The sequence below is a fragment of the Dermochelys coriacea genome, chromosome 4 (genome assembly GCF_009764565.3).
Source record: "Dermochelys coriacea isolate rDerCor1 chromosome 4, rDerCor1.pri.v4, whole genome shotgun sequence".
In the NCBI taxonomy this organism is placed as follows: domain Eukaryota; kingdom Metazoa; phylum Chordata; order Testudines; family Dermochelyidae; genus Dermochelys; species Dermochelys coriacea.
Window position 1 is genome coordinate 14,769,652 of NC_050071.1, and position 21,620 is coordinate 14,791,271.

General features: G+C 41.3%; 1 protein-coding gene across 1 annotated transcript; it reads left to right on the forward strand.

Annotated features, from left to right (window-relative positions):
• The first annotated feature begins 4,236 nt into the window (after positions 1–4,236).
• On the forward strand, positions 4,237–13,997 carry CCNG2 (cyclin G2). Its single transcript, XM_038400850.2, has 8 exons — positions 4,237–4,589; positions 6,404–6,541; positions 8,118–8,255; positions 9,218–9,468; positions 9,642–9,720; positions 9,805–9,903; positions 10,953–11,158; positions 12,416–13,997. The coding sequence occupies exons 2-8, from the start codon at positions 6,404–6,406 to the stop codon at positions 12,543–12,545; spliced, it is 1,041 nt and encodes a 346-aa protein (XP_038256778.1). The 5' UTR covers positions 4,237–4,589; the 3' UTR covers positions 12,546–13,997.
• Positions 13,998–21,620: the final 7,623 nt, after the last annotated feature.

The window sequence follows — 21,620 nt, forward strand, 5'->3', positions numbered from 1 at the left end:
TTAATTAATGTTCATAAAGTGTCTAGAGATCCTTGGATAAGAGTTACATATGTATAAAGATTTCACACTGGGCAACTTCTCTTATTATGCAAGAACCCTGTTTGGTGATCAAAGAGCAATAATGATGTAGCTAAATTGGTAAGCAGCAATGTAGCACTCAGCCAACACCTTTCAAAGTACACAACACGGAGCAATAAAATATGGCAAAGCATAGAATTATGGAACATCTACCTGTGCTTGGTGGCTGCTGTAATAGGCTAAGGTTGAGAATAATTTATAATCACAGTATGCCAAATAAATACCGTACTGCTTTGTGCAAACACAGTTTGTTTACACCAAAAACATTAGGGAACCTGGTAGAACCTGTTAAAGCTAATGTTGATAAGCCATTTCTATCTTCATCATAACTTTCCACATTTATCTTTGAGACTGAAATTTTCCATCCTTGGCCTCTGCACAAAAGTGAATCCCCATCTTTTAAAAGTGATGGGAGAGTGGTAAAATATATCCACACTTCAAAAGTGGCTATAATAATAAAAGCAATTGGAGTTTGAAGCTTGGCAAGTACTCAGTGAGGTCTACTACCGTTCTAGTCTTTTAAGCAAAGATAACAAGCATTAAAAGTTTCTGCACAAGCTAAGGTTTTCCCCCTTATAAAGCCTAATGGAAGGTCCATCCTTTTTTGACATATCAACTTCAGTGGGACTAGCCTACTGACAAGCTTAAAGATAAGCACACACTATAGCGCTTCTTCAAACTGGACCCTCCTGGTAGGATGAGGGCATATCATGATTCCCCTGAGTGTGCCCTTGCAGCTGGTAGGCTTATTGTCTCCCTTTCTCCTCAAAGACTCCACCACAAGTTCTCTTCCATCCAAAATTACCTTGACCTGGAGTTGGTTTGTTATCCCACATAGTGCAAGCAGTCCTTGAAAGCCCAAGACACATTCTGTTTCTCCCACACAGTGCACATGGTGTATGTAGCTAAGAAACTGTTATAACTTTGTTTTCACTGTACTGAGCCTTTAAATTTCCAAGGAATATCCATCTCCAGGAGCAGCTGCTGTTCCGTGAGGCACAGCATGTTACAGAGGAGATAAACTATGGTTTCCTACAGGATCTGAACTATGTTATATTCTTTTTTGTTGCATCCTTTCATCCAAAATAAGTCACTCAGAGTAAAAGAGCAGCAGTTGCTCTTCGAAAAAACTAACTGTTGTTACTGAACTTTGTTACTGTATAAGTGCACTGACAGCTCCTGTCCGCCTGGGGAGCTAACCAAGATTTTGAGTTTTCCCTCATTACAATTCCAACGTTGAAGAGTGGGTCATTTAAGTTGCTGAGGAGCAGTTGCTCTTGCAACTTTGCTCCACCATTTGCAGGGCCTCAGTCAATTAGGGAGGAGCAAAGATGATACAGTTTGTGATCCTCTTCTGCCGCACTGACGAGAAGGAGCCCTTCTCATGCAACGTTGCATAGGAGAAACACAAGTGGTTCATGCTCTTTTAACAGGTTTTCTTCTTCAAATTATTTAGTTAGTTACATATATATGAATCATATTTGGGGAGTTTTTAATTAGGTTTAAATCATTGGGAGAAACAAAAGCAATTTTCATGTTCAGGTGGAAAGCCAAACCCGTATTTTTTAAAAATGAAATGTTTGGGTTTAATCATTTAAAAAAAATGAATTACTGCAATTACTTAGGTTTATTACTGGAAGAAGATGATATGCGGGGCCTGTTATGCTATTTCATTCAGGGGCCTGAAAGAGTGTTTACATCTGTATTGTATGTTGACATTGCAAGATGCACTTCACCCAGTAAAGAGCATTGATGCCATTAAGAATTTGAATAGAAATTGGAGTCGAGCCTTATTCTGCAAATGTTCACTAGTGTAAGCAGTGTTTGGTACTGTGCGTAGTTCATTTTAATGTAGCTAACAGTAAGCACTTCCCTTAGAAGAGGCTGATCATTAGAGGTGAGATCACTTTAGAGGCTGAAATTGGGTTTAATCCTTAAAGTACTGGCCCTACTTATAATATAGTCAGTAGTCATTCCACATATCCCAGTTTGCAGGACTGCTTTGAGGATAAGGCTTGGGAGATGTTCAGATACCACAGTGATAAGGACTATATAAGTACTTAGATAAACACATTGGGAGAGCAATATGGGGAAGTTTGCAGTGCAGCTGACTGTCTTATGGAGTAAAAGGCTTTGTTTTCTGAACCTGGGAAACTTCATAAACACTAGCATAATTTTAGCTATTCGTTAAAATCATTTCCTTTCTGTTTGCTAATCTTGTTTCCACCCTGCCACCTCCACCCCAAAGTGTTATATATGAAAGCTGTACACTGAGGTCTTTGCAGTGCCTGTAAATAACATGCTGTGGAAAGATGCATAGGTACAGTGATTCCAATGCTCATGATTTTAGGTTTGTCTTAAACCCCAGCTCCTGAATATATGTGACTACGACATCTCAACTTTCATTTAATTTTTTTTTCCAGCCCTTGTGGTGGCACAGAAAAGCTTGAAAACACAAACCTGAATGGTTCCAACACTGGAAGACAAACAAAAATGTTATTTTTCAACCAATCTCATGATTTTTTGGGCCTGACTCATGATTTTTGAACATGTGGCATTGGTGTTATTGAACCACATAGAATAACAACAAAGGGGGGTGGATAAGTCATAAATGTCCTGCAGCCCTGTTGAGGGAGAGATGGGGTGCTGGAACAATTTGTATAGTGGGGGTTCTGAGAGCCATTGAACCAAACTGTAAACCCTGTATATGGTGGAAACCTCTTCAAGTCAGGGGGTGCTGCAGCACCCTTAGTTCCAGCACCTATGGGGAGAGATGTTTTGGAGGGGGGGAGGAGGTAAGTTTCCTCAAAGGATTGTGGGTTAATGGTGCTGTCCTGAAGTGTTATTTGGGAGGAAATGTGAGTCCTGTCTCTGACTACCCCGACGGGTGTGCATGTAGGGATGGGTGACAGTGAATCCTGTGCCACTCAGGCCTTGTCTACACTACAAATGCTTTACCAGTATAGCTATACCGGCAGATTCCTCCTAGTATAGACACAGCTTATGCCAACATATGGAGTTTTTCCTGCTGGTAGAGTAACACCATCTCCCCGAACAAGGGTAGCTATGCGATGGGGGCACCCTCCTGTTGGCATGGCAGTGCGTACATTAGGGATGTTGCTGGCACAGCTGCTTTTACACTGGGCATGCTGCCACTGGAGGTGTTGCTGGCACAGCTCTGTCTACACTTGGGGTGTGGTGGGCACAGCTCTGTCTATGCCATGGGGCAATGGCGGCCGCAGGGCCGTGGCTGCACGGTGTGTGTGTGTACGTGTGACGGCGGCAGGGCTGTGCCGTGCAGCGTAGCCTGGTCTGAGCAGTTTGGGTCATGGCTATAGTACCAGACTGGAGCGGCCTGATGGCCATTGTGGGCCCACCCCCCCAGTCCCTCAGCTGCACTAGGGACCAGGACTCAGCAGGGACCTGCCCAATTGGGCCTGATCCTGCAAAGGCGGGAGCTGGGGTTCACTCTGCACCTGCCAGGCCCGGGCCCCAGTGGGGCTCCCTGGCAGCAGTTCAGTGGGAGCTGGGCCCCGTGCAGGATCGGGCCCACGGAAGCCAATGGCATAACAGCCAGTGCCCTCGCAGGGCGCAGGATCGGGCCCTGCACGAGCTGAAGCCCTCATCGCAGCGCGCCCCCGCCTCGCGGCCGCGCGCAACAGTTGCTAAGGCCTGGAACTGGAGGTGTGTCCGTGTGTGTCCCCGGCCGGCCAATCGCAGGCGGCTGTCGTCACCGCCGACCAATCTCAGACTCAGAACAACAACAGCAGGGAGAAGAAAGGAGGGGGGCGGTTCTATCCAATCAGCGAGCAGGATTCACGGACCAATCAGCGCGCAGGACGATTTGGGCGGACTTTTCAAAACGTAAAAAAATCTCGGGTCCCTTTAAAAGTGTGATTCGACTTAGTTTCTGTCTCCTTCCGCGTCCCCACCTGGGTAAACCCCCGGAGAAAGCTCTCTGCCAGGGAGGGAGTGGGATGCATCCGGGCGCTGCTTGGGGACAGCTGATAGCCTAACGGAGCGCGGTGGTTGCCCTCTCGGCCTCTTTGTCTACGGCGCCCCTGGGGGGATTCTTTAACCTCCCTTCCCCTGCCTGACATTTCACCGGCCGGACCTGCCCGAGATCAGTCCGCCCGGGAACATCTGCGACGCCGGAGAAACAAAAACAAGGGGGCGGGGTGGGTCACGTGACGGGGCTGAGCGGAGGGGCCGGGGAGCGAACCAGCCAGCCGGGCCGAGCCGCCTCGCCTCCATTTTGCTGTGGCCTCAGCTGTCCCTCGCTCGGCGCCCGCGGGGGAAGGTGGCCGCCATGGTGCTGCTGCCCGCGCAGTGAGTGCGGGGCGGGCTGGGCCGGGCCGCTCGCTGCGGGCGGTCGCCGCCTGGATGCGGGGCTGGGATCGGGGCCGCTGCGCGATTCTGCGGTGACAAGAGGCTGGAATCGCCCCGAGCTCCGCTTCACCCCCGCCCCCGGACCCGCTTCTCCGGCCGGGGGGGAACAACGCTGCTGAGAGGTAGGGGCCGCCCCGAGAGCGGTGGGGGGGTCGGCCCAGGGGCTGGGGCTGGTGGAGGGGGGGAGCGAGCCATTGGTGGTGGGGAGCAAGAGAGGGGGCGGGGAGCAGTCGCTGGGGGGGGAGAAGGGGGGAGCCGTTGGTGCTGGGGGGAAGGGGGCTGGGAAAGGAAAGGGGGGGTTGGGGCAGTCGCTGGCAGGAAGGGGGCGCCGTTGCGGCTGGGGGGCAGTCCCTGGGGTGGAGGGGGGCTGGTCTCTCCCTCTGCTGGCTCCCGGAGCTTTGTGTTGTGCCCCCTCCCTGCTTATGTTATGTGTCTGAGAACTGGTGGCACCCTAGTCGGGACCCCCCATCGGGCTCGGGACCCCTTTGTGCGGGGCACTGTGCGAAGGCAGAGCTGTCTGCCCCAGTGCCTCCTGCCCCACAGCTGGGTCTGGCTTTCTTAGGGCTGCTGAGCAGCCTCCCTTTGTTTTGTTTCTCTCTCTCTCCCTCTTCTTCTCTCTCCTTGTGATAAGTTTCAGTTATTGAACAAAGACCGCCCCCCCCCACCCTCCCCCCGTCGTGGGTGACTGGTGATTTAAGTGTATAAAGAGCCCGATCACTTCAATGTACTGATTCAATGATTTCTAAAACATACCTAGATTTAGATGGGGAGAGTCTGGCGAAAATTAAACCTCGAGATGGTTTGAGTAGAGAGGTTTCAGAGCGGTAGCCGTGTTACTCTGTATCAGCAAAAAAGCGAAGGAGGACTTGTGGCACCTTGGAGACTAACAAATTTATTTGGGCATAAGCTTTCGTGGGCTAAAACCCACTTCATCGGATGCGTGCAGTGGCAAATACGGTAGGTAGATAGATAGATAGAGATATATACACAGAAAACATGAAAAAATGTGTGTTGCCATACCAGCTGTAAGGAGACTAATCTATTAAGGTGGGCTATTATCAGCAGGGGGAAAAAAAACTTTTGTAGTGATAATCAGGATGGCCCATTTCAAACAGTTAACAAGAAGGTGTGAGTAACAGTAGGGGAAAAATTAGCATGGGGAAACAGTTCTTACTTTGTGTAATGACCCATCCACTCCCAGTCTTTATTCAAGCCTAATTTAATGCTGTCCAGTTTGCAAATTAATTCCAATTCTGCAGTTTCTAATTGGAGTCTGTTTTTGAAGTTTTTTTTATTGGAGAATTGCATTTTAGGTCTGAAATTGAGTGACCAGGAAGGTTGAAGTGTTCTCTGACTTATGCCCAATTAAATTTTTAGTCTCTAAGGTGCCACAAGTACTCCTTGTTGTTTTTTTTTTTTGAGTAAAGAGTGGCCAGAAACCATTGTGTGTCTCCAACCACCTAACCGAAATGCAGTGTGATTAATTTCTGTAAGGTATTGAACTGTTGCTGCTGAACCTCCCTCTCCAGTATTATTGTTTTCTTTAATAACAAATCAGGCCAGAGCTCTCCCTGGGTCGCTGTAGGAGACAATACCCCAAACCCAACAGCAATTGCCAAACCCACCCACACTGTCACAGGAGTGACTCCTCTCCCCTCCCTCTTCAGGGTGGGAAGTATATATCACCATCTTCTCCCAATTCGTCGCAGTCTACTTTCCCGGTAGAAGGGTAGGACTAAGTACACCACCCGAAGCTTTTTCTCAAGTAAAGACAGAATGTTTAATTGGCAAGACAAGGGGAGTAAGTGTTGCTAAAGTTGGACTTTAGTTTTGTTTTCACACTGGTATTTGAGTCTGTAGATCCTGTCTGACTCCCATTGTCTAATTTTCATTCAATGGCAAGCTACCTGACACTGAGATTTGTTTTCCTATTAAGATGAAGGATTTGGGGGCTGAAGAACAAATGAGCAATGAAGCTTTCTGGCTGTTCAAGCAGTTAAATCTACATTTGGAGCAAGAATTGAAGTTTCAGCCTCAGGAGAAGGGGCTGAGCCTGATTGAGCGCACTGCTGAGGTGAGGAGCAGGAAGAGAGCTTTGGCTCTAGGGGTGGAAGAGTTAATTATTCATGAGATTGATGCATTGCAATGAGAACTAGCTGTGAAATTATCAAAACCTCTGCTGTAGTTTTTCACTAGGGAATTGCAGTACATGAAGATAAATAATAAAGCGATGCTGTTAGTTCAGATTTAATACACAATTTAGGTTTTATAGAAACAAACTTGTAGGAAACTGAATACCAGTAGAAACACGTGTCTTTTAAAAATCCCATTATCATTTTTTCTATATAAACATCCTTTTTATGTGTTTGTGGAGGTATTTTAATTAAAATAAATGTATATATTATGGTTATGACCTGTCTTTAAATTCCAACACTTAAATCCACTAGATATCTTCATTAATAGAAGAACTAGCTTAAAAAAATAAGGTGAGTTGTATCCACATCTGATCTGTGATCTGCAAAAATGGCCTGTGGATAGCTGTAGATTTGCAGGGCTCTAGTATATAAAATTTGGATCTGCATCCATCTGTAATCCACAAAAATGGTCCATGGGTAGCCGCAGATTTGCAAGGCTCTAGGGATGCTTTCCTGAGTTGGAGTCTAATGCTCTAATCTAACAGCTCCATCTGGGCAGACTCCTGCTGAACTCAGTCAGCAGGTACAGAGCCCCACTGATTTCAATATGAGGTTAATAGTTTAGGTAAAGAAACTTATTTTAATGTATTAATGTTTCTATCTTGATTGTGTGCCTTCAGGTATAGAAATTATTGTTGGATTCTTGTAGATTTTAATGATATGCTAAATCGTAGTGCTTTGTCTTCAAAACACTGTATGAACAACTAGAACAATTCTTGGGGTTGTAAACTACTTGGGGTATCTTGACAAATTAGGCAGTGGAGACAGATTAAGGGTAATGGGCTTCGAAAATATATTTAACCAAAGACATGTGAAGTGTCATCCCATGTAATTTAATATTTTAATGATCTCTGTAGAACTGACCCAATGAGCTTTTCTGAATTTCAGCTGCATATGGAATATTTTAACTGGATACTATAAAGAGGAATTTTGATGAGTAATCTGTATTATTCCACAAATAGCTCCAGAGGCACCCCTATCTACATGCCTACAAATCATATGTCTGCAGTGGTCCCTCAATACAAGCAGGGCTCATAATGGGTTAAACTTTTGCATTCTGGTGGAGAGTAGAAGGAACTCCATTTAATACAGGAATTTTTCTGCAACCTTTGCCCACCCCCTTAGGTCAGGGCTTGTTCTGTTTTTTTATATATATATATATTTATATATTTTGGTAACAATTGTCTTTCAAAAACAAATGCATATTATAACTGTGGTTATACTGGATTTTGCACTAAGTTGACTTAGAAGGTCTGGCCTTCAGTCCAGACACCATGGGTTTGTTGTGAGGCTCTGTAAGATAACTTACCCCTTGTTCGGTAAATTAAAAAATCCACTGTTTTCACAACGTACTTCTTTTAAGAGAATATTTGCCATCTGCTTGCTTGCTTCTAAAACAGATGACACTGCATTATATAGTGTTGGTAAATGCTGATTTTGCTCATTTCATTGCAGAATGAAAACACTTTATGTCCAAGACTAAGGAATGCCAAGGTTGAAGATCTATGGAGTCTGACCAGTTTTTTTGGATTTACAACTGAAACATTTGTCCTGGCTGTCAACATTCTGGACAGATTCTTGGCTCTTATGAAGGTATCTTGAATGGGGAAGAAGTACTATTATGGCAAAGATCCTTGTGTTGAATATGCACGCTTCCTGTTTAGTTTTACATTGATGAGGTTTGCTTTGAACAAAGTTAAAAAACAATCAAGATTCTTTAATAATAAACTGCAATTCCTGTCTCCTGGTTAGCAACATCCTGTGATAGCTCCTACTTCCTAGATCAGAAGTGGGTAGGTCACTTCACGACAGATAAGATTCTCAGAGTGACTATCAGATATTTATATGGTATCATAACTTTGCACATAACTCTACGTAGGTAAACAAAAAATAAAGGCAAGAACCAGAACCATAAAAGCCTATAATGTTCATCAAATAAGCCGAGTCACAATATTTTGCAAACTAATCTTAGAGTATTGAGAAATCTGTATAACAATGGCCAATCTATGTGTAGTATTAATGTATAGTCCAGTGGAACTGCTTCAAGAATGCATTGCTGGACTATTCTCAGTAGAGGGGGCTCAGATATGGAATTGGTTCCCCCCTATGGCCTCTGGAAGTTGTGCATTTCAGGATTTGCATTAGTGAACTTTTTTTTTCTTCCTATATTTTCTTTGTTATACTGACATCGCTTTGCAGGTACCTTTCTAGTGAAACTACCATGACAAAGTGCATTTTATATATAGGATTTTGTTAGACAGGCATCATGTACCAGTAAATGCAGTCTAAATCTTTTACTTAATGTTTATATTGTAGTAGTGCCTAGAGGTCTCAACCAGGCTAAATCCCTGTTTAGCTGGGTGTTGTAGGATCGTACATAATAGTCCTACCCAAAAGAATTTGCAGCCTAAAACATGAAATGCTTCGTGTTTAACTGTAAAGGTTGTGTGGCTTTTAAACATGGTACTTCCATAGTAACATCATGTGGGTCACTAGGTTGTCACAGATATAATAATTTATAAATGTTGAGGTGGGTTTGTTTGTTTGTTTTCCAGGTGAAACCTAAGCATTTATCTTGCATTGGAGTCTGTTGTTTTCAACTGGCTTCCCAAGTCATTGAAGAGGAATGCAATATTCCGTCCACTCATGATGTCATCCGGATTAGCCAATGTAAATGCACTGTTTCCGACCTGAAACGGATGGAAAAAATAATTTCGGAAAAACTGCACTTTGAATTTAAAGCTACTACTGCCTTAACCTTTTTGCACTTGTACCATACTATTGTACTCTGTCATACCTCGGAAAGGTAAGTGTAGTTATATATCCTATACCATATCTGCAATGATCTGTCATGGTTATAAGACCCTTTTCCCCCCTTTTAGAAGTCTCATTAAATGAATTCTGACATTAGCTTAAAAATCGCCATCTTTTAATCTTAGTCTTTACCTGAGTACAAATGTTCTCTTTTATTATTTGTAGGAAAGAAATCCTGAACCTTGACAAATTGGAAGCGCAGCTGAAAGCTTGCAACTGCCGATTAGTCTTCTCTAAAGCAAAAGTATATACATTTAAATTGCTTTTCTTAGTAATTCATAACTGGATTTTGATTTGTGTATGCTGAGTGTGTTTTTTGTGCTTCCAGCCATCCATATTGGCCTTGTGTCTTCTCACTTTGGAAGTTCAGACTTTAAAATCCATTGAGCTGTTTGAAATTGTTCTGCGTGTTCAAAAGCATTCAAAGGTAAACTATTTTAAATGGCTTGTTTACCTGTTGGCTTTAGCACTGAATAATGAAGTATTACTTTCCCAATTATGGGCATCCTGAACACAACCATAAGATGTTTGATAATACCAGCACCCTTCCCCTTAGCATCTTGAGGTGTAAAACATACCATACCACTAAGACAAAATTACATTGAATACACATTTTGCACTCTCTTCTTTACCAAGAAGCAATCTGATAGCAGGGTCTTATTGGATTATATTGGCTTATATGATTAAGAACCTGTTAAGTTCTTCATCTTACCCAATCTACTTAAATGTATGGATCCGAGGAAGCTCCCCAGTCATCCTGCTTCTTACATGGGAAGGGGCTTAAACATGACACTTAAAATGTGGTCTATATAAATGTACCTGTTTGTTTTTTCTTACACTAAAGATGTTAAAAATATAGAAAAAGTGAAAGGTACTGTCTTAAAAGCATTAATGAAACTAGTATAGCTGAGTGCTTTTGTCTTTAAGTGTACAATAAAACCAAGACTTTACAACAAACAAATCTACCCAGATTTATTTAACCTGAAATGATAATGATGATCCCAGCCCTGAAGAAATTATTTCCTAGCTCTGAATAGTTTTGTCTGACATCCTTTATAAAATCATTACTATACAATTCTAATGTTCTTAATACACATTAAATAGTATAACAGATACCTCTGCTGTTTTGTTACTTTGTGAAAATCCAAAGATTCAGGGTCCTGAGTTATACTGGCATGCATTGTGTGTTATGAGGCAGGGACTAACTGGCTTATTTGCTTAAACCTGTCTTTAACTTAAAGGCAACATGAATTTTATTTGAACTCTCAGCTTCACACTATATTGCACAAGATTGTCTTAGGCCACGCTAAAAGAACTGAATTTAAAAAGTGAAAAGGACTGACTTTTTAGTCCATTACTTCAGCAACATATCACTTGATTTACATGCCAGCAAGTTTGTAAAGGTGAGGGGGGCCTCATTCTAGACCGTCTGCAGTATAACTAATTTAGATTTTTTTTTTTTTTTTTTTTTTTAAGATAAGTGATAGTGACTTACTCTACTGGCGAGAGTTGGTTTCCAAATGCCTAGCAGATTATTCTTCTCCTGAATGTTGCAAACCAGATCATAAGAAGTTAGTTTGGATTGTTTCAAGACGTACAGCCCAGAATCTACAAAATAGTTACTGCAGTGTTCCTGAGTTGCCAACTATACCAGAGGTTGGATGTTTCAATGAAAGTGAGAGGTAAGTAACATTTCCTAGGTTGGTGGTTTTCACTGATTTGATAGTTTCTGCAAGCGTTGTGGTGACACGTAGTCATAAAAATAGATTTGATTCAGTAGTACTTATTTGCATGAACAGTTGCTTAAGGAAGTGTAGTTTTTCTGGTTGCAGTCCAAACTGACTTAAATCTCCAAAACTATATATTGCTTTGGTAACTAGAAAATCACCTCAGTTTTCCCAAGTAGTTGAAGTCATGTGGCATGATCTGACTTAGCAGCTCCCAGAAATGTAATTTTAAGGACTGCAACCCATATGTTCTATAAACAAGTAGTTTTATTGTTGGCTTTTTTTGTCACTTAGTCCATGTTAACTTTTGTTTCAACAGTTTCTTAAAGGACTCTAGCTAAAAAGTTAGCATGTTTGGGAATCAAATTTAAGGGAAGGTGAGGGAAAGCAGAGGGAGAGGAAGGGACAGGGCTGGAGCAAACAGCCAATCAGCACAGGGCAAAGGAAGTCCAGTCAAAATTGTAGATAGGTGTCTGAATGTGTGCTGGTCCCTGTTTGTCTGCTTCCGCAACTGCTCCTACTGGCTGGAGTCTCTGGAGCAGTTTGGCTCCAAGGCCACATGCTGAGGAGGCACCACCTGTGTCCTTGTGCCCCCAGAGTTTGTGGGGTTCCCTGCATAGTTTTGGGTCCGTGTAATTGCTTGTGCAAGTGATGCTGGGCCCCATTTTACAATATGCAATAGTTCCTAACTAGAGTTCTTTGCACAGCAGTCTGATCCTACATCTGTTGACTTAAATGGCAGTCATATTAAACCTTTAGTAACTTAGATGGTTGTCGATACTAAACATTTTAAAGAAACTTGTAGCAGTGTCATTTCACACAACAGTATAAATATAGTAATAAGATGTACAGTGCCTGTTCGTGTTAATAAGTGGTAGCATAATTGTGCTAGTGGATTTAAACTAGGTCCAACGCTTGCTAATATGCTGTGATTTGAGCATTGGGAGCACAGTAACTAGTAATACAAGCTTTTTTTCTAATATTTTTGAAGTCTCTTTGCCAGGGGAATGAAATCCTGTAGAACTAAAAGTATGAAGAGCTTTTGAATTTCATTGGCATCTGACATTCCACAGCAACTCAATACCTCTATAGGAACAAAATATTTAATGAGAATGTGGGATCAAAAAAAAAAAAAGTTGCTACCTTCATGGCTGCTTGTGCAGTCATCATTACTTGAGTAAATTTTACAAATAACTCTTCCTTCTCTTTTAGCGAAGACTCCTGTGAAGACATGAGCTGTGGAGAAGAAAGTCTTAGCAGTTCTCCTAGTGATCTAGAAGGCAACTTCTTCTTTGACCTCAAACCTAAATCTACATGGAAAGCTCTCAACTGTCAGTCTTAGCAATTTGATTGCACTAGAGTACAATTTTTAAATGTACCCTAGGTTTTCTTGGCAATAATAAATGAGTAGGTAGTATCCAGGCAAGAGTTGCCGTGGAATACATAAGTGCTTATAATGCCTGCCTTTTTTTAGAATTCTGATTTAAACAGCCATTTAGGTGCCCGTTCAGCAAAATACTTAAACACAGCCACAGTCCTGTTGAAGTGGACTACTCATGTGAGTAAAATGATGCATGTGGAAAAGTACCTTGCTGAATATTTGTCTAACAGCATAATGGGCTAGTATTTCAAATGGTAAAACTGCTTCAGAGCACGCACATCATCCTCGAGAAAAGAGGTTGTATGTGCTCTATTGTACTCATTTGTTTTGGGGCAGGAAGTATTTTAACCAAAATTATATATTTTAATGGTGTACTCTAAGGATTTTAAAATCTTTGCTTTTTAAACTTAAGGAATCCTTGTTTAATCAGGAGTATGCATGATCTATTTTGGGAGGAATATAGACTTAAATACCTTTAAACCCATTCATATGAATGATAGTCTAGTATGTATGTGCCGGGGTTTATTTTAGCAATTTCATTTTAAACTAATGCAGATAAGCTTATGCTGAAGTTCATTTATGAACTTCAATGTTTAAAAATTTAGTGTGAACATGCCAATTCATACTATTAGACTAGAAGTATAAACGTGTTAAATTTGGTAAGTCTACATTCCTTTAAATATTTAACACTTGTAGTTGATTTCAGTATTCTTACACTGTCAAATGACTAAATCAATAATCAGACTGGTTTGCATGCTTATGTGAAAGTTTTTAGTGCAAGAAGAGTTGGTATTATGCAGAAATGTCAGGTAAATGTGAAGTTGATTAAGTGGTTGATATAATGACAGAAACTTGGTAATTTTTTTGCATTTTTGTTAAAGCACACATTAGTATGATTGCATTTCACTTGAGTATGGACAGCTAGCAAATGAGGAAATTCACTCTGTAGAATAACGGTAAATGTGTGGTAGTGCCAATGTAAAAATGAAGGGGCAAAAAAATGACAAGCTAAAGTTTAGCGTTTGTAGAAGTATACATCTTTCTAGTATGATGTGCAGATGTGAATGGTGACGTAAGTTCCTAAATATTACATGCTTTCAGTTTTATAAACTTATACAAAAGTTTACAAAATGTATAAAAAAAATGTAAATTTTAAAAATGTACAGAAAAATCTTAACTTTAAATGAACAAAAAGACTGTATTTTTTTACATTGTGTATGTAACTTTCTGTAGGTAGCTTGCATGTGGATATTAATTTATTGTGTATTCTCTGATACAAATACTGTCGAAGTCTTGCTTTTTCTACAGCAGGCCTCAACATCCAACAAGATATTTTCTGAACCCAATCTCTGATAAAGGTTTTGCTTCAGTTCAGAATAAAAAATAAAGCAGTTGTATTTCTATTTGTGTAAATCTACTGAAAACTGGCTTGGTCTGAAACTTTACTACAGGGACTATTTAAGGACTATATAAAATTTTCTGAAAAATTTAAAGGAAAATGGTGTCCTTTATATGCTAGATTTTTATAGATTGGGTCTCCAGTAAGAACCTAGCTAACTAGACTTTGATACCTGTTTTGATTCATGAATTGTAACATACTAGATAATTGTTTAAAAGATTTCTAAAATGGCTCTACATACTGATTTTGCTTAACTAAGTTCTGATTTAATCACAGGGCAAAACCTAACCTACCTAGGCAGAATTTTCTGTTGCCTCCAACTAAGAAAATTCCTATCACAGATTGGCTTCTCCTTTGCCAAAGAAAATAAGATCAGCTAATTATATACTTTTTTCTCAGTCTTTTCTTAATGTTTTTAGATTTCATACGCCATTACATAAGTCATATGGGGTCAGACCAATGATCTGTCTAGCTTAGTCGCCTATATTCTGACAGTGGCAGGTGCCATGTGCTTCAGAAGGAATTAATAGGACTGGGCAATTATTGATTGATCCATCCCCTGTTGTCCAGTCCCAGCTTCTGGCCGTCAGAGGCTTAGGGTTGCATCCTTGGCCATCTTGGCTAGTAGCCCGTGATGGACCTATTCTCCATGAATTTATCTAATTCTAGTTACGGTCAGCCTACCCCTAACACCACTGCATCTCAAAGTCCTGGAACTGACACTATTACATGTTCTAGATGGAGTTGGGCATTCTTTCCTAGCATTGTAACAATATGAACTTTACTATAGGTTTCAGAGTAGCAGCCGTGTTATCCTGTATTTTGCAAAAAGAAAAGGAGTACTTGTGGCTCCTTAGAGACTAACAAATTTATTAGAGCATAAGCTTTCGTGAGCTACAGCTCACTTCATCGGATGCATCCGATGAAGTGAGCTGTAGCTCACGAAAGCTTGTGCTCTAATAAATTTGTTAGTCTCTAAGGAGCCACAAGTACTCAACTTTACTACAGTTTGTCAGCTAACAAGATTAAGTTGTGATTACTGCTCTGTGCTAGGCTACTGGGTGACTTGACTTCTACCATAAGTTCCCTTTTCCCTCATCAGTGTGTTGTATATTCACACCACATGTCACTTAGCCTGTCTTCTGAACAGTGTTTTTAGATGGCTCTAGCATGAATTGCATGAGATGTCTGCTAGCCTATGTGCCTAAACCAAATTATTCAGAATATGGTAGCGTTATTGCATATGACTGGCTCTCATTTTCTACATTTAAAAAAAAAAATCTTGGTTTTCAATAACCTTCAACTCTTAAACAGATGTCCTAAAGCTCAAGATAAGTTTAGCTCAAACGCAAACCTTGGCATTGATGACAACTAGCCCACTGGCCTAAGCAGAGGCAGCTAGACTTACTGTCTTTGAACAGGTTTCAGAGTAGCAGCCATGTTAGTCTGTATTCGCAAAAAGAAAAGGAGTACCCGTGGCACCTTAAAGACTAACAAATTTATTAGAGCATAAGCTTTCGTGAGCTACAGCTCACTTCATCGGATCCATTTGGTGGAAAAAACAGAGGGGAGATTGATATACACACACAGAGAACATGGAACAATGGGTTTATCATACACACTGTAAGGAGAGTGATCACTTAAGATGAGCCATCACCAGCAGCGGGGGGGGGGGGGGAACCTTTCATGGTGACAAGCAAGGTAGGCTATTTCCAGCAGTTAACAAGAATATGTGAGGAACAGTGGGGGGTGGGGTAGAGTGGGGGGGAGAAATAACATGGGGAAATAGTTTTACTTTGTGTAATGACTCATCCACTCCCAGTCTCTATTCAAGCCTAAGTTAATTGTATCCAGTTTGCAAATTAATTCCAATTCAGCAGTCTCTCGTTGGAGTTTGTTTTTGAAGCTTTTTTGTTGAAGGATAGCCACTCTTAGGTCTGTAATCGAGTGACCAGAGAGATTGAAGTGTTCTCCAACTGGTTTTTGAATGTTATAATTCTTGACGTCTGATTTGTGTCCATTCATTCTTTTACGTAGAGACTGTCCAGTTTCACCAATGTACATGGCAGAGGGGCATTGCTGGCACATGATGGCATAGATCACATTGGTAGATGCGCAGGTGAATGAGCCTCATAGTGTGGCTGATGTGATTAGGCCCTATGATGGTGTCCCCTGAATAGATATGTGGACAGAGTTGGCAACGGGCTTTGTTACAAGGATAGGTTCCTGGGTTGGTGGTTCTGTTGTGTGGTGTGCGGTTGCTGGTGAGTATTTGCTTCAGATTGGGGGGCTGTCTGTAAGCAAGGACTGGCCTGTCTCCCAAGATCTGTGAGAGTGATGGGTCGTCCTTCAGGATAGGTTGTAGATCCTTGATGATGCATTGGAGAAGTTTTAGTTGGGGGCTGAAGGTGATGGCTAGTGGCGTTCTGTTTTCTTTGTTGGGCCTGTCCTGTAGTAGGTGACTTCTGGGTACTCTTCTGGCTCTGTCGATCTGTTTCTTCACTTCAGCAGGTGGGTATTGTAGTTGTAGGAATGCATGATAGAGATCTTCTAGGTTTGTCTCTGTCTGAGGGGTTGGAGCAAATGCGGTTATATCGTAGAGCTTGGCCGTAGACAATAGATAATGTGGTATGATTTGGATGAAAGCTAGAGGCATGTAGGTAGGAACAGCGGTCAGTAGGGTTCCGATATAGGGTGGTGTTTATGTGACCATCGCTTATTAGCACTGTAGTGTCCAGGAAGTGGATCTCTTGTGTGGACTGGTCCAGGCTGAGGTTGATGGTGGGATGGAAATTGTTGAAATGCATCCGATGAAGTGAGCTATAGCTCACGAAAGCTTATGCTCTAATAAATTGGTTAGTCTCTAAGGTGCCACAAGTACTCCTTCTTTTTTCCGATATTCTTGTTAACTGCTGGAAATATCCTACCTTGCTTGTCACCATGAAAGGTTTTCCTCCCCCCCCCCCCCCACTGCTGGTGATGGCTTCTCTTAAGTGATCACTCTCCTTAGTGTGTATGATAAACCCATTGTTTCATGTTCTCTGTGAGTGTATATCAATTTCCCCTCTGTTTTTTCCACCAAATGCATCCGATGAAGTGAGCTGTAGCTCACGAAAGCTTATGCTCTAATAAATTTGTTACTCGAAGGTGCCACAAGTACTCCTTTTCTTTTTGTCTTTGAACAGGTTTCAGAGTAGCAGCTGTTACTCTGTATTTGCAAAATGAAAAGGAGTACTTGTGCCATCTTAGAGACTAACAAATTTATTTGAGCATAAGCTTTTGTGAGCTACAGCTCACTTCATCGGATGTCTGACCCATGAAGTAAACTTACTAGTTCATTCATGTAAGCTGTGGAAAAAACCACCCCCAAGTGGCTACGTTCTGTATCCTCAAGTTCTTGGAATTTCATCAAAAATGGATTTTAAGTTTGCTGTACCCTCATTCTATAATGTTCTGAGTATATGTACATGCAAAAAGGAATAGTTAAATAGTAAAAAAAAAAAAAATTACAGCATGAGCAGTGATGATGCTTCCTGATGTCACAGGAGTCAAATAGTGGTAAACAACTGTTTTGAGATGCTCAAATCCGTAGTTGCATCTGTTTGCAAGACTTCTCCAATGTTGAGAAGGCTGGGTCTACTGCTGTTTCTACCAGCCAAGAGAGAGCTTTGTACTGAAGAAATGACATTTTTAGGATTTTTGAGAAACATGTCAAAAGGAAACATACTTACACATGTGGTGGTTGTGCTCAGTAATTAAAATTTTGGAGGAAGTTAGAGGTTCATTTTATGACAAAATGGCAACTTCCTTAAGATCCCCTGACCACCTTACTTAACGCTGCAGTGAAGGATCTACATTTTAAATAGAATAACTAATTTTATTGTTAGCAGCAAGACTTTCACATTGGAAAAATGTGACTTCTCTTATGGAGTTGTGATATAATATATTGACTGTTCTTGTAATGGAAAAGCTTTCACACCCAGGCACCTCATTGGCATCAACTTTTCTCCCTTTGGCAGTGGGGGCCTGGAGTAAATCAGTTTGACTGTGGAGTGGGTTGTTGGTGGGGTGTGTTTTTTTTTTTGTGTTTAATTCTTCTCTGGTTTATTTTTCAGTATTTACAAAGTGGGCCTCATGGTAGGCCCAAGTTGGTTGTGTGTGTTTAGCTGAAAAATACTCGGAGGGAATACCTTTCCCTGCCATTCTCTGGGGTGTTGACTTATTATGCTGGCTTCTGGGTCCCAAACAGCAGTTAGGGTGGTTGCTTCCCCTGTAAGAAAGAGGCCAGCCTTTTCTCCCTGCTGCAGCTTCTTTCCCATTTCTCCTCCCCTTCTCACCAGAAGAGGGGTTTGTAAAGATCACAGACAGTCCTTAATTGGACTCAGGTGGGCCTTGTTAACATAACCTTTTCAGCTCATGGGGATGGAAAGGGCCTTTACTATTGTAAGGCTGATATAGCAGCATTCCACCACTCTTAAAGGGGTCAGGTGTGACTTTGTCAAAGTATGGACACACAAGTGCCAAAAAAAGAAGATAAGTATTTAGAAATTGTTACTCTTTTAGTGTACTCTGAGCAAGCAGCCTTCCCAGCCTGCAAGCCAGAAGCATTAGCCAGGTTTGTTTAATATTAAACTGAGTCTGAATATGTAAGGTAGGATGTATGTTAATGTTTTGTTGTAGCTTTGCCTTACTAAAAAAACCTCCTGGAAAGTAAAGGCACTTTTCTTAAACATAGGATAGTGGGAATTCTGGAAAGTAAAGTTCTATTTGTCAAAAAATGTCTGAGGGTGCTGCTTTAAACAATCTGCTTTAACCTCTCTTTGTAGTAAGCATATCTAAGGATCAAGAGAAGGCAGTTACGGTCCTCATACCCATTCAACTCCTGGCAGAGACGCTTTATTGTGATTAGAAAAGGAGGACTTGTGGCACCTTAGAGACTAACAAATTTATTAGAGCATAAGCTTTCGTGAGCTACAGCTCACTTCATCGGATGTGATTGTATTAGGAACAGCTATTTTCTAGGCCCCCAGCGGAAACACAGCCTGTAGTTTTCTTCTTCCTTTCTCCTAGCCCTGCTCTCGTTGGCTCAGATAAAAAGCTATTTTGGGCTAAGACCATCGTTTCTGTGTGTATGTACAGGGTCTAGCACAATAGTGTCCTGCTCTCAGCTAGAGCCTCTAGCTTCTGCTGTTATACAAATAATACTAATAATTTACTTGTATTGTGGAAATAGCAGTGACTCCAGTCAGGGATCAGAGCCATGTTGTCGTAGGCACTGTGTAACCAAATAGAAAATGCTGGCCAGCCCCAAAGGTCTTACAATGTAATTACAAGCCAAGGTATGACAAAAAAAAAAAAAAAGGCCAAGTCTCCCAAGGTGACACGATAACAAGTGCTATTAGTTTGGTTGGCAAAGTGAGGTCAATGTTGCTGTGAAGGCAATTTTGTGGGGGTTTTTTTTGTTTTTTTTTTAAGTAACTTCCAGTTTCCAAAGTTTTCTAGGCCAGGGCCTCACAGCTATTAATTATAAACATAGAACATAGGTAAGTGTTAGAAAAACAAAGATCAACACTTCCTTCTCTTCTAGTCTTAAGCCTGTTTATGAGGGAGGTCAGCTATTTGCATCCTTCTGCTCCATTCTAGTCTGTCTTGAAGCCGTTCCGCGGAAACTCTGTAGCTAATCGAATCCTTTTGTATGACATTCATCTACTGTTGTGTTTTCCAAACCTTCTCTTATCCTTCACTTCTCAGTTTAACACCCCATTGCCTATATATTCTTCCAATCTTTTCACCTGCCCAAACCAATTAAGACTGGATTCCTTGTGCTGTACTATAATCGGTACCACCATCACACTTTCCCTAATTCATTCGTTCCAAACGTGGTCCATTGCTGTAACTCCAAGCATCCAAGCTTTACACCGGAGATCCAAGCTCCGGTCCTGTCTCTTCCTCGGGGCCAAGCATTTGGAGCCATACAAAAGTGCAGGCCTATTTAGTTGACGTTCCCGAGGAAACTTCTTCCAAAGAAATTCAAAAGCTGATCTCTGCCATAACAATTACATACCAGTTAAAAAATACATTCATCCCTGTGCTATAATAATTAACACTTAGTACTGTTCATCTTTCAACCTTTAATCAATCTTAACACCTCTAAAAGCATAATGGCTCCTTAGGTACTCTATGGTACATCATGGCCACTCCAGCAGTGATGGTGACAACCAGACCTGTTCTGATTAAGAGCAGATGGTTTTGTGGTTCTACCCTGTCAGCTGCTGGACTAACAGCCAGCTTTTTATGTAGACCAGTCACTACAAGGGGCTGAGCACACACTGAAGTACATACATTTTTCATGTTTCAGAGTAGCAGCCATGTTAGTCTATCCGCAAAAAGAAAGAGTACTTGTGGCACCTTAGAGACTAACACATTTATTTGAGCATAAGCTTTCGTGAGCTACAGGTGAGCTGTAATAAATTCTCCAGTCTTTAAGGTGCCACAAGTACTCCTTTTTGCGGATACATTTTGCATGTTCAGTTTGAAAGGCAGTGTGACTAAGACTTTAGTTGTATAATCTCCACTCTGTCTGCAGTGATCTTCAGCTGTCTGTTAAGATATTTGTAAGAGGGGAGCGCTAATATTTGACCACCACCTGAGACAGATGTATATGATCTTAGTCAGATTCATCACAGATGTGTAACATTCCATAAAATCCAGTGCACTTGAGAGCTGATGGTAACAGATTTTAAGCAACCACTCAAAGGGCCAGGAAAATGTGTCTGTCTAGGACAGGTGACATTTAAATGAAATAAGGGAATGATTGGTTTGGCTTGTGACCTCTTGAGTTTATGCCTTGTGTGTTTTATATGCATGTAATGAAAGAGGCTGGGCAATGTAGGTGGAACATTCAGCAAATTAAAAGCAAACCCTACTGAGTATGCGCAAATGGTATTTTCAGTGTTTTATATTTAGCCAAATCTGCATAAGTTTTCAAAAACAGCAAAAGGCATCTCTCTGACCCCTATCTCTTCCCTACTAAATTTCAAATGGCTACACCAAGCCCCTGATGAGAGAAAAAAGCTATTCAAGAAAATGTTCAGACTATCTAATTGTATTTATTTAAAACACACTCGTAAGATTACCATAACTAACTTCATTCTCAAAACTTGGTTGTCCAAAAAAACCCCCCCCATTCAGTCTTAAAAGAAAGTCACGAAAGAACCAAACCCTGACCTAACCTAGAGGCAAAGCATAGAAATCATGAGTTTGATCAGTTGTCAGCAAATGAAAATAGATCCTTGTAATTCTAGCCTCGATTTTTGTGTTCCCAATTAATAGCTTAAAGATAAGGAACAGAACCTAACTGAACTCTTTAAGGTTGGAGCCTGCAGATTAGTTAGAGACAATTTAATTTAGTGGAGGACTGTGAATGGCACAAGTGTCAGAATTAAAGACTTTGTTTTAAATATAATAAGTTAAAGTGAACACACATTACAATATAACGATACACTGCATTGATACTCACGTTCTAAGATGAAATGGTGCATGCAGGGGTATTCTGTCCCTGGATGAGAAAAATGGGCATATAATCCTTTCTCTAACAGTATGTTGATCATGGATGAGTGCTCTAATCTAAAATTAGC

Bases quoted from the DNA above. Each gene is read 5' to 3' on its own strand.
- CCNG2 (XM_038400850.2), top strand. From the start codon at position 6,404: ATGAAGGATTTGGGGGCTGAAGAACAAATGAGCAATGAAGCTTTCTGG. The intron at 9,721-9,804 runs GTATATACATTT...TTGTGCTTCCAG, and splicing joins TAGTCTTCTCTAAAGCAAAA to CCATCCATATTGGCCTTGTG. The intron at 9,904-10,952 runs GTAAACTATTTT...TTTTTTTTTAAG, and splicing joins GTGTTCAAAAGCATTCAAAG to ATAAGTGATAGTGACTTACT.